General features: G+C 39.1%; 1 protein-coding gene across 1 annotated transcript in view; it reads left to right on the top strand.

Moving 5' to 3' along the window:
- Positions 1 to 18,120, top strand: part of SLC16A10 (solute carrier family 16 member 10) — a 136,025-nt gene that overhangs the window by 105,824 nt on the left and 12,081 nt on the right. Inside the window, exon 4 of the mRNA XM_036767288.1 lies at positions 9,838 to 9,981. Coding sequence (XP_036623183.1) covers positions 9,838 to 9,981 — 144 coding nt within the window. The remainder of the gene's footprint in view (positions 1 to 9,837; positions 9,982 to 18,120) is intronic.

The raw sequence follows: 18,120 nt of genomic DNA, 5'->3' as shown, positions 1-18,120 counted from the left end.
TGGAATGAGGTCCCTGAAGGCAGAAATGGTCTCGCTGTCATTGTTTGTCTCTGTCTCTCTGTCTTTTTGTCTTTATCTCTCTCTGTTTCCCTCAGTTTCTGTCTCTCTCGGCCTCTCTGTCTTTCTCTGTTTCAGCACTTAATAAATACTTGTTGGTTGAGCAACGTGCTTGGGCCATCCTGCATAATATGGGAAATGCTTGGGTATTGGGATGAGGTTAAGTCCCAGCAGAAGGCAAGTGTGTAGAGAGGTGGTTGCTGTATTCTGGAGGCACAAAGGAGGCTTTACATTCTGCTCAGGTGGTTTCTTCTCGGTCCCAGAAGGACATTATATATTATCAAGAATGATGATGAAAGCATTTTCTATTCTTGTTCATTTTGATGATTCAAATTGGATGAAATGCCATCCTCTGATTCAGCTTAAGATCACAGCATCATGCATTTAGAACTGGGAGGGATCTTAGAGATTATCTAGACCGTTCTCCCTCATTTTAAATATTATGAAACTGAGGGGCAGTGAAATGAAGCAACTTGCCATAGGTAGTAAGGGGTCAGAATTGAGCCTGAAATTTGAGTCTTTTGATTCCATATCAAGTATTCATGCCATTGTACTATGCTGTTCTCCTAGTTTTTGCAGAGTCTGACTCATTTCAGAAGAAGGATTACTTCCTGAACTTTATATATTATACTTTTAACAGCATAATTTTTTGGGGTGGGAAGGGCAGGGCAGGTTTTGTTCCTCATTTTAATTCAACAATTACTGAATGTTTACTATATGCAAAAGCACCATGCATACCAAAATTTTAAAAATTCCTCCTGTTAAAGAGCTTATATTCTATTGAGGGTGAGAGAGGGATGCACAGCACTACTTATTTGAATAAATGCAAAATTCTTAGAAAATAACTCAGTCATTTTGTTAAATATGAGCAATCAGGAAAGGTCTTGTGTGGAAAGTAGTACCTGAATTGTGTCTTAAGGGAAGACAGAGATTCTAAGAGGCAAAAGTGAGGAAGGATGGAGTTCTAAGAGGTACAGGAGGAAGATGTGGGTGATCACCTTTGAAATGACTTTCCATCTCCTATTCGAATACTCTGGAACAACTAATAGGCCAGTTTTTGGAATATGTAAATGGAAGTTTTATGAAATCAGACTATGAAGATAGTTCGGAACGAGATTGTGGAAATTTTATATTTTACCCTTAAGGTATTAGGGTAACCACTGAAGATTTTCAGGTTGGGAGAGGGGAGGTGACATGGTCAGATCTATGTTTTAGGAATATCAGTTTGACACATATATGGAGGATGAAGTGGAGGAAAGACTAGAAATGGAGTTACCAAATACAAGGGAGTTGCAATAGTCTAGATGATAGATGATGAGATTGTATCAGTGGAAAGAAAGGGACTGATCGGAGAGATGTGGAGGTGGACCAGACCAGACTTGGCAACTGGATATTGGGTGTGAGAAAGGGAGAAAGAAGAAACAAAGAAGACTCCAAAGTTTTCTTGCTCTTCCCTTTGCTCCCTGCCCCTCCCCCCACTCCACCCTTGTGACTGATAGTTATTTCGGGGTAAATCATGTCCTCAGATCTTTTTCTTTTACATTTGTACTCTGCCAAGCTTCATTAATTTTTAACTTGTTTGTTTTCTGTCCAGAAGGGTCCTTATTGAATTTCATCCTGTTTTTGTAAAAACGTTTTCTTTGCAATTGGTTATGGGCTATTTGTACTTTATCCTTGTTTCTCATGGTATTAATAACCCTATTTTATTTTGTGTCATCAGTACATCTGATTATAAACTGAAGAAAGGGACAGTGTAGGGGGTTTTTTTGGATACCATTTGGACCTGATGAGTACTGAGGTCCTTTTCTACTCTGAAATTCGGTGTTTTCCAAAAAAAAAGAAATTGATATAGTGGAAGGGAAGCTCCTTAGTTCTGGTTTTAATGGGCAGCCACTCTGTATCCTCACTCTCAGTTTGAACTGGGGTCTTCAAAGCCAAAACCATGATTTCCCTAGCTTGTCAATGAGAATGTAAGTGAGATGTGATCAGAAGCCTTAATGAATTAAAAATTGAGTATTTCTGTAGCTTCCCCTCCGTAGGATGTCCTATCACAGAAGAAAATTAAATTGGTTTATTTTGATTGTGCTTCAGGGAAGCTGTTGAATATTTTTTTGTGATTGCTCAGTAATCTGGTCTTATTGTAAAATTTAAGACTTAGATACTGTTGACTTTCCAGGATCACATCACTCATTTTCCTACAAGATCATATCAACTCTGAATTTCATACTTCCCCTAATACCTTCCACTGATTAGCTCCAATTTATCATGTATTTTTTGTACCTGGTTGTTTATATTTTGTCTCCCCCATTAGATTGTAAGCTTCTCAAGAGCAGAAACTGCCTTTTGCCTTTCTTTGTATCCCCAGCACTTAGCATAGCATCTGGCACATAGGAGGTGCCTAATAAAAGCTTATTGACTGACTGCATAGGCAGGTGAGTGTTTAATAGTGAGAGTGCTTGAATCTATTTGTTGTTTTACAAATGTCATTAAATGAATAATTATAATGACTAGATATGCACGTGGTGCTTAAATGTTTGTTGAATTGGATGTGTTAGTAGGTTTCTGTATATATGTTCAGTTTTTATGTTTGTATGACATGCATCTCAGTGGGAGAAAGGGGAATGAAAAAAGGACAGGGTCAGGAGAGCAAGGTGGCACTGAGTCTCAGGTAGAGCAGCACTTCACTTTCCTGGTGCCACCACCTTCAGCTGTTTCTCAGGTCCCATTGTCTAGAGTTGCAGGGTTCTGCATTCTAAAAATTCTTGTCCCGCATATTCCTTAAGGCACAAGAAAAAAAACCCCAAAACTAAAAAACTGTTTCCAAGCACTTCATTTAAACAAACAAGCCTACATTCTTTGTTGAGGGCAGCAATGAGTTTGCATTTAAACACAATTTGTTTGGTAATCCATCATGTTCTCTTAAGGTAGGAATTTGCCTGTAAAATTAGATCACCGCTGGAAGATACTTTCCAAAGTTTATGAAGCGGAGCAGGTGAAAAATCAACCACTAATAGAGGATAATTATTTTTCAAATAGCAATTTGGCAGCCAGGTGCTCCTGGTCGCATCAAAGGAATGAATGGCAATTCATTCTGTTGCCAACACTGATGAATGTCTATTAAAAACTTAAAAGAGTACATACTGTGAGTGCTCCCAGAGGTGGATTAACACATTGAATGGAGTTAGGATTCAAATTCCCAATAAATTCTCTGAGTACATAAAATTATATCCCCTATGCCCTGCTTTAGGTATTTAGGGCTTGTCTGGAACCCATTCCATCCATGCCCATGTCCTCTGAAATGGTAATTATTCAGTGGAAATAGTTCAGTCCTGGGCACCAGTGGTGGCAGCTGCCACAGCTCTCTTGCTTTGGGTTTTAGCTTAAATGCATTTTTCACAAGAATTATTCAAGCTATATTTGAATTAAACTAATTTGCTGGATATCTTGGTAGCACAATCCATGACACAATCAACACACTGATATAAATAATTTATCCTGCTCCTTTCTACTGCCACTGGTCCTTCTTTTCTGTACCCGATTTCACTATGACCAACTCCAGTGTTTGCTGTACCACTAGACACTCAATCTATACCTGTTGCTGCTGCTAGTCTCCAATCTTCCATATTACACTGTAATGGAAAAAAGCATTAGACTTGGAATTGGAAAATGCTGATTCAAATCCTAGTTCTGGTACTTACCATGTGAACTTTGGACAAGCCACTTAGCCTTTTAGGAACTCAGTTTCCTTATCTGCAAAATAAGGGGTTTGAATTAGATGATCGCTAACATTGCTTCTATCTCTAATTTGTACTTTTGTAATCTTCTGGACATGGTTCTTTCCAGATAATGTTTTCCCTTCCTTATCTATCAACCTGATTATTAGGCCATGACACATCTTTTGCTGATTACTTCCTAACTTGCCTTTATCTTCTGTTAACAAACTAATGACATTGCTCTCTGGGTGCCCTATCTGGCTCTATGTGACTAATGGGCAATTGTAATTTCTTAGAGCATTTATTAACTGCTTACTATGTGACAGGCCCCATACTAAGTGTTCTAGAGATACAAATACAATAAGACTAGCCTTAGTCAAGTTGCAGGTTACAAGATGACTAGGGAGTTTCTTATTTAATGCCTTTGGGTAGTTGTAGGATGGTGGCTAACCTATTGCAAATAGCAAGACAGGAAAAGGAGGGATGAGTAAGACATGGTTCCTGCCCTCAATAAACTTATCATTTAGCTATGGAGAAAATATACCTGCACAGAAATTTGAGTAACAATGTAATGCAGGTTATAGTTGCCACCAAAGAAGGATGCCATAAGTCATTAAGTGATTAGTTGACAAATGTTAACAGAAATTAAAGTGAAAGATCACTGGGAAAAAGTAGTCAGGGAAAACTCAGGGGAGGTAGAAGCTAGATCTGAAGGGATGGTTAGGATTTAGAAAGATATGTGAGTAAGGGAGAAGGTTTCAAAACCATGGAAGCTAGAAATCACAAGCATGTTTAGGGACCAATAAGTAAATCAATTTGGCTGGAGACTAGGGAAATACACAGGGTAGAAAGGTGGGTTAGGGATAGATAGCTTAGAAATTTGGACTTTCTTCTGAAGGAGAAAAGAACAATTCATTGTTTTTTGATGGATGGAGATGGGGGGGGGAGTGCCATGATCAAAGTGGTTCTTTTACTCATGTGTATGTACATCCCTCCCAAAAAAGTTTGTTGATTTGTTAACAGAAAGGAGAGGGCATTCCCTTTAACTCTGACTAGAGTTTTGTTGCATCTTAATGTTGAATGTAGTTTCATTACTGTAGTCATTTTGTTTATTCTTTTAGTTTTGTCAAAATGTTATTTTTGGAATATTGATCCCAGTAGCATTATGAGTCATCAGTGGAAAATGGGAAGAGACAGAAAGACCAGTCATTGCAATAGTTTAGGCATGACTAGTTAAGGAGTTGGTGTGGTGGTAGTATGAATGGAAGGAGACACTGCCACCACTACTGGGAATGAAAAGAGACAGATGTAAGAGATTTTGGAGTGGATGCGGTAGTGGTGCATGACTGTAATCCCTACTAGGAAAAAGTCAAAGGTGATTCAAAAATACCAGCGGGAAAACCAGGTGATGATGTTCAATGGGCAGCTAGACATATAAATATGGAGGGAGGGGTAAGCTTTATGTTTGGTTTTAGATGTGTTGCCTGAGGAGACAGTAAGACAGTCATGGAGAGGTGAAGAATTCCAGGACCCAGAAGAAATATCATCCTATACTGCTTCTGCTACCATAGCATTCTTAATCATCTAGGTCACTGAGCCAGAGGGGAGATATGTTCTGTGGACAGCCAGAGTTTGAGGCCAAAGACTCGGTGTGGTGAAACAGTTTGAAACAACTATTTGTTGGTGATCATACAATCACACAGTACTTTAATGACTTCAGAAGTGTTTAGGGCCAGAAAGCAAGACTATAACATCTTCCTTGTTGCTAGCGTGTTTGAGAGCTAGTGAAATAATCATAATATCTCACATTTATATAGTGTGTTGAGGTGTATAAAGCGCAACCCTGGTGGTAGACATTGTTATGCCCCCATTACTAATGAGAAAATTGAAGCTCAGACAATTGGTATATATCAGGGCTAGGATTCGAACCCAGGTCTATTTCCATGGCCAACATTTCCACAACACTGTGCCATACCATTGTTAGTGCTGGAAAAAATAGTTGTAGGTAGAAGATAAATTCAGAAAAGATGACCATTTTTTCATCAGAGGCCAGCCCTGATCACATCATTGTTATTGTGAAACAAATGCATTATGGTAATAATTTAGCAGGAAATTGAGAAAACCACCCTTTCACTTATTAGTTGTACAACCTTGGAACGAGTCATTTAACTTCCCTTGGCTTATTCATCTGTATGATGGGTGTGAGAATCCTTGAATTTAGGGCTATTATGAGGATAAAACGAAATGATGTATATAAAGTACTTCCTAAATCCGTAGAGGACTATGTAAATGTCAACTATTATCTTATGCACTACTATGATAGGAAATTGGAGGATGCTTTCTTGTTAGCAGTTCCTGACCAAGAACAGCCTTTCCACAGCATTGATGAACATGGATGCAAACAATAGAATCTTTTCCACACAATTTAATTGTTGTTTTAATAGTATGGACCCTAATTACAAGATCAGGAGACTTAGTTAAAGGCTTGATGCCTAATACAAATGGTGGAAAATGTACCATATCACATCCTTGTTTAATTCAACCAATTCAGGCCTAAATGAGACTAGAGATGGTTTCCAAAGGTTTTTGGCTCTGTTAGATGAAACTACTCAATAGGGTATTAAGTTTTAGAGACCCATGTTATACAGAAGTTTTGCAAAATGATTTCCTTTCTGTGAACAGTTTAGAAGGTTGGATTGTTTTGGAAAATACCTGGTAAAGCATAGTGATAACTCACTTTTGTGTGACACTTCAAGATCTATGAAGGGCTTTGGTCATGTATTTCTAGCTCCATTAAAAAAAAAACCAAACCAAACAATTATTTTTTTCTTTATCCAAGCAACCAGGAAGGCATCTTTTCTAATTCTGCCCAAAGAATGGATTCCAAAGAAGTAAAATAGTATAGATTAAATGATTAATCCCACAGGTAGGAGGATTTAGGGAGAGGGAAGCTTTCTACCCTAGAAGCCAGTTCACTTACAGTTGACCTCAGGCTACATGGGTCTTTTAAAAATTTTTTTTTATTTGCTATTTTATTTTTCCCCAGTTACATGTAAAAAACAATTTTTAACATTCATTTTTAAAACTTTGAGTGCCAAATTCTCTCCCTTTCTTCCCTCTCCCCCACCCCCATTGAGAAGGCAAGCAATTTGGTGTAGGTTAATACATGTGTAGTCACTATATGGGTCTTTTAGTCCTTCCCAGAGTAGGCCCAAGCACCCAAAATAGTATTTCGATGGAACAAAGTTTCTGTAACCTAGAAGTGTGCTTATCATTATCATCATCATTAACAATTATACTGGGGGAAAGTGGAGGCTTAAAGATGGTTAAGAACTACTTCTTGGAATGGATGGAAATGGTAATGTGAGAGAAGGTAGATTTAAGACTTTTTTCATTTTAAAAAAATTAACCTTTTCCCCGTATAGCCTAAATTTCCTCCTGTAGTCCTCCTTCCACTCTTCCCAGACAGCCATCTCATATAACAAAGAATTAAAAAAAAAAAGGAAAAGAGGAAAGGGAAATTCCCCTTTCCCCCCCTCTCCCAGCAAAACCAATCAACACTTAGTAAAAAACTTGATTATATGCAATGTACCACATCTATGAACCCTTCCTGCCCCCTCCCCCCAGCCTCTGCAAAGTGGTGGAAGGGGTTGTCTTCTCTCCTCTGGGACCAAACTTGATCTTTGTCATTTTGTAACATTATATTAGGAAATATATTTCTACTAATGATTTGGATAAAGGTATCCTTATTAAATTGGCAAATGACCCAAAAGAAGGAGGGATGGCTAAAATGGCCAAATCTAATAAGATGCCATTCAGTAGGATTAAATAGAAAGCCTTAACCTTGAGTTAAATACAAGATGGGAGAAGCATTGCTGGAGAGCCACTCAATGTCATGTTTTAGTAGATTGAAAGCTCCGTATGAGTCAACAGTGTGACCTGGCAGCCAAAAAAATTAGTAGTTGTAGACTGCATTGAGAGAAGAAAAAGTGTCCAAGATGAGGTCCCATGATCACATGGTCATACATCCTGTCTAGTATGTTCCACTCTGGGTATTGGTAATGTGGAGAACATCTAAAGGAAGGCAGCTGGGATGCTGAAAGGGCCTTGAGATTGTACTGTAGAGGAAATGATGGAAGGAACTGCCAATGTCTGCTGATTTCACCTTTATAACATCTCTAGAATTCACCCCCTTTTTTCCCTCTGATACTGCCAACACTGTGGTGCAGGCCCTTATCTCCTTAAGCCTAGACTATTGCAATAGCCTGCTGATGAGTCTGCCTGTCACAAGGTTCCCCACTTCAATCCATCCATCCACTACAGGTCCAAATATATAATTCCGCTACTGAGTAAACTCCAGTGACTCCCATTGCCTCTAGGATTAATTACAAAATCCTTTGCTTGGTATTTAAAGCCCTTCATAACCTAGCCCCATCTCACCTTTCTAGCTTTCTTACACCTTACTTCCTTACAATCCAGTGACTGGTCTCCTGGATGTTCCAAGAACAAGATGCTCCATATTTTGCAGGGCATTCTCTCTGACTGTCCCTCTCCAGAGCATTTTCCCTCTTCATCTCCACCTACTGGCCTCCCTGGCTTCCTTCAAGTTTCAACAAAAATTTCATTTTCTACATGAGGCCTTCTCTAATGCTTCTTAATTCCAGTGCCTTCCTTCTGTTAATTATTTCCTACTTATCCTGTATCTAGCTTGCTTTGTATCTATTTGCTTTCGTGTTGTCTATCCCATTCAATTGTAAGCTCCTTGAGGGCAGTGACTGTCGTTTGCCTCTTTTTGTATCCTCAGGGTTTAGCATAGTGCCTGGCACTTAGTAGACACTTAATAATGTTTACTGATTGATAGTTAGCTTAGAGAGAAGAGAAGATTTAGTGGGGCACATAACAATTGTCTTCAAGTACTCGAAGGGTTATGTTGGAAGCAAAAATAGATTTGTTCTGTGTGGTCCTAGTGGGCTGAATGATGAGCAATGGTTGGAGTAATTTTAGGCATGATATAATGGAAAGCTTTTAAATAATTTTTTTGAGTAGAATATAAGCTAGGAATTGGTTTGTTTTTGCCTTCGAATCCCTAGAACCTAGCACAATGTGTTGCCCATAGCAGGCACTTAAATTCTTGCATTTAATTAGATTTGTCTAAAAGTAGAATTGGCTGCCAGGGAGACAGTGGGTTCCTTAATTTTCTTTTCCTTGCTGGATGTGCAATGGGCTATTCATGGCCCCATCCCACTAATAATTAGCATGAGAGCTTCCATCTGCCCTTGTTAGGCAACCTGGTGGCCCTAGGGGTCGGCTGCATTGATTCTGGACTTAGTGCAGATACCTGATTGGCATGGGCTCCTTGGTGGCAGGAATTGTAGGCATGGGATACCACACCCAGCCTCTCTGGGGGCTTGTAAGCTAAAGCTGAGTGACCCCTCGTTAGGTATAATATAGAAGTGCTTCTTATTCCAGTGTACATTAGACTGGGGTATCCACTAAAGGTCTCTTCCAATCCTGAGGTTCTGTGAGGTGTAGAATGAGTTAGGTCTCCTCTGAGTCATAGTTTGAGAAGGAATTCATGAGATTTGCTGTCTCCCCCTTCAGCTTTTGGTATCATATAGGTTATCTTTCATGTGTGTGCTTGTGGAAAAACACCTCCAGAATGATAATAGTTAACATTATAATAATTAACATTTATGTAGCACTTATTATGTGCCAGGCACTGTACTAAGCACCTTACAATTATTATCTTGTTTGATACTCACGATAACCCTGGGAGGTAGGTTCTATGATTGTCCCCATTTTTACAGATGGGGAAACTGAGGCAAACGGGTTTTTAAAAAATTTATTTTTCCAGGGTTACATAACTGGTTACATTTGAACTCAGGTCTTCCCAACTCCAGACCCTGCCTTCTGTCTACTGTGCCACTGTGGAAATAATAGAATTTGAGGGAGTGAGTGTAACACCTTGAACATACAACATGAACAAAGTATGTACAATGCCATACCCGTGGAGGATTCCTTGAATATATTAACTGGTATTTGTTCCTTTTCTTTTTTTAATCTATAGATGAACCATATAAAAGAGAGATTTGCAGAAGAATCGAATAAAGAAGTAGTGCTAATGTGCATTGGGATCACTTCAGGAGTGGGACGACTGCTCTTTGGCAGAATTGCAGACTTTGTGCCTGGTGTTAAAAAGGTTTACTTACAGGTACCTTATTTTTCTGTTACTCATAATAGCAAAATGATCCTCTCTGGCTAATATTTGATGAAATGCCATTTTATTTTTACAACGCAATCAAAATGTTATTTTGTGGAACTTAAAGTTCTATAAAAATTGGAGATAGCTTACAGAAACAGTTGTTTTTTTAAAAAAAACATTTTTTTTTCACAGACAAATCAGCTTAGAAGTTAAGAGATCACACAACAGTCTCCTTTTCTCCCAGTGAAGAATACTTCAGACACAAACTGCCTTCTTTGCTTGATGATTTTCAAGGAAGGGTACTTTATTTGGCCTAATTCTTGTTATCATGTGTGGATCCTGTGCTTTTTGCCTTGCCAGATTTCCATGTGGTCTTGTGAGCTGCCTCCAGTGGTGTTACTGGTCAGTTGAGAACTCTTGGGGAGTAAATGGCTACTTCTTGGCTCACTCCTGATGTCTGTTCCATGGACATCCACCTGAATTAATTCAGCTTGGTGAATATTCCCTTGAAAGCACAGGGCCTTGCACATAGCTGTTACTTAGCACATGTATGTTTAACTAAATTTCACTTTGGTTCTTGAATCACAAAAATCCCTTTTACCCCACTATGAAGCAGCTTCACAGAGCCAGAAAGGCTGGGCTTGAGTCCCAGCTCCACTGCCCTCCCTGCTTATTACCTGTGAAATAATGGACAAGCTACTCGGGCTTCATAGTTCTCCATTTTCCTTGATGTCTGACTTTTATAATAGTTAGTAAAAAGGATTTATATGGAGGTTTAAGGTTTTTGCTAAGTGTTTTACATGTTATCTCATTAGAGCCTCGTAACAACTCTGGAAGGTAGGTGCTATTATTTTTTACACTTTCCTCATGATGAAACTGAGGCTAAAAGAGACTGAGTGATTTATCCAGGTGTCCAAGGCAGGATTTGAATTCAGATTTTCCTTCACTTCCTGACTTTATTGTAATATGAAATTCAAAAGATACAATAATCATTTGTAAACCTTAAAGTGCTATTATTATTCATTTGAAATAAATATTTTCTCCACAAACTTTTGCTAACTTTGTTAGGAACAGATTTTCATATATTAACACCCATACTTACTAAGATTTTAGCCATTTAATTATAGATGACTCAAAACTCTAAAACAAGTCACATTTCTGAATATCAAGGGAGACCTCTGATGGCCATTTGTAGTAGTGCATCCATTCTGTACTTGCGGATGGTTACCTGCTTCTCTTTCTTTTCTCAGAGAAAGAAATGTAGACTTATAGATATTCTATTTTTTTTTTTTTTGCAGGGGGGAAGGTGGGGCAATAGGGGTTTAAGTGACTTGCCCAAGGTCACATAGCTAGTAAGTGTGTCAAGTGTCTGAAGTCGGATTTGAGCTCAGGTCCTCCTGACTTCAGGGCTGGTGCACTGCTCCACCTGCCTGCCCCTAGACATTCTATTTTTAACTAACTTGCAATATACTTTAGATTTTTAAAAATTAAAATTTATTTCTTTCAATTAATAAATACACTGGCTTTCTTATGTATTTTACAGTGTTGATGATACATTGCTTTAAAATTTTTTATTTTTAAAATCTTTTGTCTTTATATCATCTTAATTTCTGAATATGTGTCTCACCTCTACCATCCCAAGGGAGCTATCCCTGCTAACAAAGAATAAAAAAAGTGGTGGGGGGGAGTGATTTGGCAAAACCAAACAATACTGCACTTGTGTCTGATAGTATTTGCATGATTCCATAAACATAGTTCTCTGCCTTTGCAAAGGAGGGAGAGAAGTACAATTTCTCAATTCTTTTGGAGCCAAGATTGCCTTTTGTAATTATGCCATACTCAATTTGATTATTTTGACCTGTTTTAGTTTGCTTCTCTTTAATCATATTTATTGTTTCTTAATGTAATATGGTGTCCATTACATTCGTGTAGGCAAGGCAACAAGTAATAATGTACCACAATTTATTTAGTCATTTCTCTCTCAGTGGGCATCTACTTTGTTTCCAGATCTTAGCTACAAGAAAAGGGGCTGCCATAAATATTTTAGATATATATTTAGATATTTAGACCTTTTTTCTGCCTTTGACTTCCATGTTGCTGAACAGTATGATCCTTGGGTCTTGAAGATCCTAGTTAATCTAGGGGCAGCTAGGTGGCACAGTAGATGGAGAGCTGGACCTAGGGCCAAGGAGACCTGAATCTGGCTGCAGATACTTACTAGCTCTGTGACCCTGGGCAAGGCATTTAATCTCCATTTGCCTAAATTTCCACATCTGTAAATGGGCACAACAATAGCACCTACCTCTCAGGGTCATTAGAGGATCAAATAAAATAATAACTGTAGAGCTTACCCTAGTGCCTGGCACATACTAAGTGCTTATATAATAATTAGTAGCATTTTATTAGTCTCAGATGTCTTCCCTAGTCCTTCCCACACTTGATCAGTGTTTTGACAATGGTGGTAGTAAATAGAGAACTGCTGGGGCTGGATGTTTAATTTTGGTTAAAATTGTTACCCATAGTCTTATCTAACTTCTTTCACCAGTATCTAGTGAACTATCCATAAGATTTTTATACTAAATACTGAGCCATGAGCAGATTTAATATAAGCAAGTGCATATTTTAAAAGGCCTTCTTCAACATGCCTAGATTTAAAACAGATATATTTATCTTATATTTACTGGTGGAAAAATTTCTTTTGGTGAAAATAGTTGTAAAGTAAACTATTCCATAAAATAGATATACTTGTCTCAACATAGTACCTGGCATGTAGTAGGTACTTTTTGACTAATACTTCATCCTCCTCTTTCTCCATGTCCTTTCTTCCTCTTCAGCTTTTTGTTCTTTCACTCCCTCCAATTCCCCAAGTTATTTCCTTTTCTTCTTATTTGTAACCTGTTTGGGGTCTTTCCTGTATTTTCTTTATTATGATTGGGCAGCTAGGTGGCACAGTGGATAGAGTGGTGGCTCTGGAGTCAGAAAGACACGTCTTTCTGAGTTCAAATCTGTGTGACCCTTACTTCACTCTGTTTGCCTCAGTTTCCTCATCTGTAAAATAAACTGGAGAAGGAAATGGCAAACCACTTCAGTACCTCTGCCAAGAAAACCCCAAAATGGGGTCAAGAAGAATCATAGACGACTAAATGTGGCTGAATATTATTTATTATTATTATTATTATTATTATTATAGTCTTAACATTCACAACCAATACCAATAGAGACTGTGTGGCTTACTGGAAAAAATATTGGATTTGAAGTCAGAGGACCTGAGCTAGACTCTCAGCTTGGCAACCTGTGTGAATTTGGGTTCCTTCTCTCTCGGTCTCATGTTCCCCATCTGAACAATGAGGGGGTCAGACTAGATGGCCTCTGAGGTTTCTTCCACTTTAAATCTGACCTTGTTAAAAGGGAAAAGGATGGAAAGGGAATTAGCATTTATTTACCACCTACTATGTATATAGTTCTACTATGTACTAAAGCACTGTGTTAAGTGCTTTTTACAAATATTATATTATAAGCAAATAATAAAATCAAATATAAGCTAAAAGTGTACCATAAAGGGCTTCAATATTTGTTGAGAATGATTTAGAGAGAGTTCTTGTTTATCTATGGGTTGGACTAGATATAACTTCTGAGAACTCTTCTAATTCTGAGATTATTGAGATTTTTTTGATCCTCAACATTGATGTTTTTATTAAATAGACTCTTACCCAGTTCGGTTGTATAATCTTAGGGAAGTCACTAATGAATTGTCAGGTCTGGAATCTGAAAAATCAGGTCAGGATCAGAAAAAAGGGGAAAAGAAACATTAATGTGCATTTAACAAAATTAAAATGAAGCAAAAAATACTTTGCTTTGTGCTACTTTCCAAACTCATATGTGTGAACTTGTTTTATTCCTTTTGTCACTATTTCTGTGTGTTTATATGCCTACAGCTATCAGTTTTTATGCTATTTTTTCTACTGATCACATTTTACCTAAATTTATATTTGTCTCATATTGTTTTTCCCATATTTAATAATAATAATAGCTAACATTTATATAGCACTACCTATGAGCCAAGCACTGTGCTAGGCTATTTATAATTATTACCTCCTTTGATCCTCACAACAATCCTGGGAGATGGGCGCTATTATTATTTACATTTTACAGATAAGGAAATTGAGGCAAACAGAGGTTACATGACTTGTTCAGGATCACAGAATTAGTGTCTGAGGCAAGATTTGAACTCAGCTCATTCTGACTCCAGGCTTGGAACTCTATCCGCTATGCCATGTACTGCCTGTATATATTAAGTCATATTAAAAATAAATATTTAATTAGACTTTTTTTTTTGTTTTAAATCCATGGCACACATAGGCTCAAACAGACTATATTTAATCTTTTCCACCACATAATCTCTCTTTGGTTCATTTTTCCCATATCAAGAACTTTTGGGAACCCCAGAATATAGCCCATGTTGAAGTCTTAAAAAATGTAAAGGGATCCACTTCCGTGTAAATATTTAAGGCCAAGGCCTGTTTCACCTTTATAACATCTCTTTGCCTATGTGCCCCCTTCTCTCCTGACACTGTTGTTGAATCATTTCAGTCATGTCCAAATCTTGTGACCCCATTTAGAGTTTTCTTGGCAAAAATACTGGAGTGGTTTGCCATGTCCTTCTCCACTCTCCTGACGCTGTCACCACCCTAGTGAAGGCTCTCATTGCCTGATGCCTGGACTGTTGCAATAGCCTGCTAGTCAGTCTCACCGCTACAAGTCTCTCCCTGCTCCAGGTCATCCTCCACTCACCTGTCAAAGTGATCTTCCTAACGTGCTAGATGTGACCATAGCACCATCCTACTCAATAAACTCCAGTGGCTCCCTAGAACCTCCAGGATGGCATTCAAAGCCCTTCATAATTTATCCCTCCCCTACCTTTCCAATCTTCTTAAACCCTGGGCTCTTTGCCCAAGATATTCCATCTGGTGATGGTGTCCCCTCATGCCTAGAAGGCTCTCTCTCCTCATCTTTGCCTCCTGGCTTCCACTTCAAAGCTTACCTTTGAAAGGACACCTTTCCTAATTGGTATTTGACAAATTTTATTTCACCCCTCAGAAAAACAACATAAAGGTCTGAGAGGCAGTGTGCTGTAGTAGATAGAAAGCCAGTCACTGAGTATGTTTAAGACCTGGGTTCAGGTTCTGCCTCTGATACACACATTCTGTATGACCCATGGCAAATCTTTTAACTTCTCTGTACTGCAGGTGACTCTCTTAAAGTATAAATTGTATACAGGTCCAGACCTGATTTTTGTGGTTGTGTTTTGTTTTGGAGACTGGGTCTCCCTAAGTTGCATAGTCTGGGAATGCAGCAACCATTCATGGGCTTGGTCCCAAAATTGATTGGGAAACTTTAACTTGTTCCATTTTTCTGACCTGAGCCTCTTTGCCCTTTCTTAGATAGTGATATTTGTGCCAGAGTGAATGTAAATACCCAGTCAGGGACATTAGCCCTACTATAGCTGAGAACTTCCAGATTCAGATGATCCACCTGCCTCAGTCTCTAGCACCAGGGAATACAAGTGTGGACCTTTGTACCCAGCTTACAACCAATTTGTTAATAATAATAAAAAAAGTTCTACCTTTCAGGCAAGGAACTATATAAGCCCAGAGTTTTATAGTACTACCCCGAAGGTTTGGTTTGCCTTTCCTTCTCCCCCCCTGCCCGTCCCTCCCCTCTCCCCTGCCATAAGGTTGCCTTTCTAAGAAGGCAACTCTGACATTCTGGTGTGTTGCGTCTTTACCCCAGAAAGCTATACAAGGTTTTTGGTCTTATAGTATTACTCTAAGTGTTTAGGAGGGAAAGACTGAAGGGAAACGAACTTGGGGGTGCTAGAAAGTTAACCCCCTTTCCCAGCAGATCTGTACCATATAAATAATTCATAATATCCAGAATATCCAAAATCCAGGATTTTGTTCCTTCATATAGTGTCTCTATCTTTTGCTGTTCCAAGAAGCCTGCACCACCCAGCTATTCTCCCTTCCCCTATCTGGGAGTTGTGTCCTGGAACTCTCCAGTAGCTGGTAAGTATTTCTCAGGAAATCCACTTTCTAGCTAGGAGTCATGTGGCTTCATCCTTTCCTGAGGGTACATGGTTGAGAGTCTCTTACTGCCCCCTCTCCAGGATCATGGGCAAGAGCATATATGACCCTATTGTGCTTCAGTTTGAGAAGCTAGCTATGAGGTGCTATTCTCACCTCCTCACCCTCAGAAACATGGACTCCTTCCCCTGTAACCAACCTGGCCCCTGATGGGTGAACTTTTCCAACTGCCTATAAACAGGACCCCTATTCCCAGCTTGAAACTCTTCCAGCCCCATGAACTATCATCCTGTATCTCTTCTTCCCCTTGAAGCCAAACTCCTTGAAAAGGCCACCTACAATAGATGGGTCCACTTTCTCTCCTCTCAGTCTTTTCTTAATCCCTTAAGATCTGCCTTCCAACTTCATCGTTCTACTGAAAACTATTTTCTCCAAAGTTACCAGTGATCTCTTAGTTGCCAGATCCATTGATCTTTTCTCAGTCTTCATTCTCCCTGACCTCTCTGCAGCCTCTGACACTTTTGATTATTCTCTCCTCCCTGATACTCTCTTTTTAGGTTTTCAGGACATCACTTTCTCCTGGTTCTCCTCCTACCTATCTGACCACTCCTGTTCCCTTTGCTGGTTTCTCCTCCAGATCACACTCTCTAATTGTAGATGTCCCTCAGGGTTCTGTCCTGAGCTCTCTTCTCTTCTCCCTGTATATTACTTCATGTGGTGATCTCATTAACTCCCATGGATTTAATTACCACCTCTATGCTGATGATTCTCTTCTAGGTATCCTGTCTCAATCTTTCTGCTGACCTCCAATACCTTTCAGACTTCTTGAGCCGGATATCCAGTAGATATCTTAAACTCAATATGTCTAAAACAGACATTCCCCCTAAATTGTCCTCCCCTTCTACCTTCCCTCTTGCTGTAGAGGGTAATACCATCCTTCCAGTTTCTCAGGCTCATAGCCTAGGAGTTATCTGGAATTCCTCACCATCTCTCACCCCCTCCCCACAATGTCCCATCTATTGCCAATTTCAATTTCACCTTTACAGCATCTCTTGAATACCACTCCCTTCTCTCCTCTGGCAGTGCAGACCCTCATGACCTCATACCTGGGCTAATGCAGTATCCTGTCGGTGGGTCTGCCTGCCTCAAGTTGTTCCCCACCCCAATCAATCTTCCATTCAGCTGCTAAAGTGATTTTTCTAAAGCACGGGTCCAGTCATGTCACCCACCTAATTAATAAACTCCAATGGTTTACTATTACCTCCACGATTAAATAAAAAATGCCCTATTTGGTACTCACAGCCCTTCCTAACCTAACCCCTGTCTATTTTTTTCAGTCTTCTTATACTTTACTCCTTGTCATGCTCTCTTTCATCTAATTAATTACACTGGCCTACTGGCTGTTTCACCAGCAAGACACTCCCTTTCTTGGCTCCTGGCATTCTCTCTAGCTGTCCTCCATGCCTGGAATGTTCTCCCTTCTCCACGCTGACTACTGACCTCCTTGGCTTCCTCCAAGTTCCAACTAGAGTTCCTACTTCCTACAACCCTCTTCATTCTAGTTAATTATTAATTCTTTTAATTCTTTCCCATTTATCCTGTCTATAGTTTGCTTTGCATATATGTGTTTGCATGTTTTTTCCCCCATTAGATTGTAAGCTCCTTGAGGGCAGGGTCTGCCTTTTGTCTTTTTTTGTATCCTCAGGACTTAGGTACTTAATAGATATTTTTATTGATTGATTGATTACCATGGGAACCAGGTCTCTATCTTGCTTCCTGGATCTCTACAAACCATGCTACCACGTGTCCTCCCTATCTTCCAGCTCCCCTTTATGTGTTGTCTTCCTCATTAGAATGTAAACTCTTTGAGGTCAGGAAACGTCTTGCACGTGTGTGTGGGTTGATATACCATATACCCATGTAATATATTGGGGGAATACATACATATATGTTGGGATATATATATATGTATATATATGTATGTATATGTATATGTAATAATATACATCCTCAACACTTAGAATAGTGCCTGGTACATAGTACACTCACCTGGGACTCCGGTGTG

The sequence above is a fragment of the Trichosurus vulpecula genome, chromosome 7 (genome assembly GCF_011100635.1).
Source record: "Trichosurus vulpecula isolate mTriVul1 chromosome 7, mTriVul1.pri, whole genome shotgun sequence".
Taxonomy (NCBI): Eukaryota; Metazoa; Chordata; class Mammalia; order Diprotodontia; family Phalangeridae; genus Trichosurus; species Trichosurus vulpecula.
This window is presented reverse-complemented; position numbering and strand designations above follow the sequence as displayed.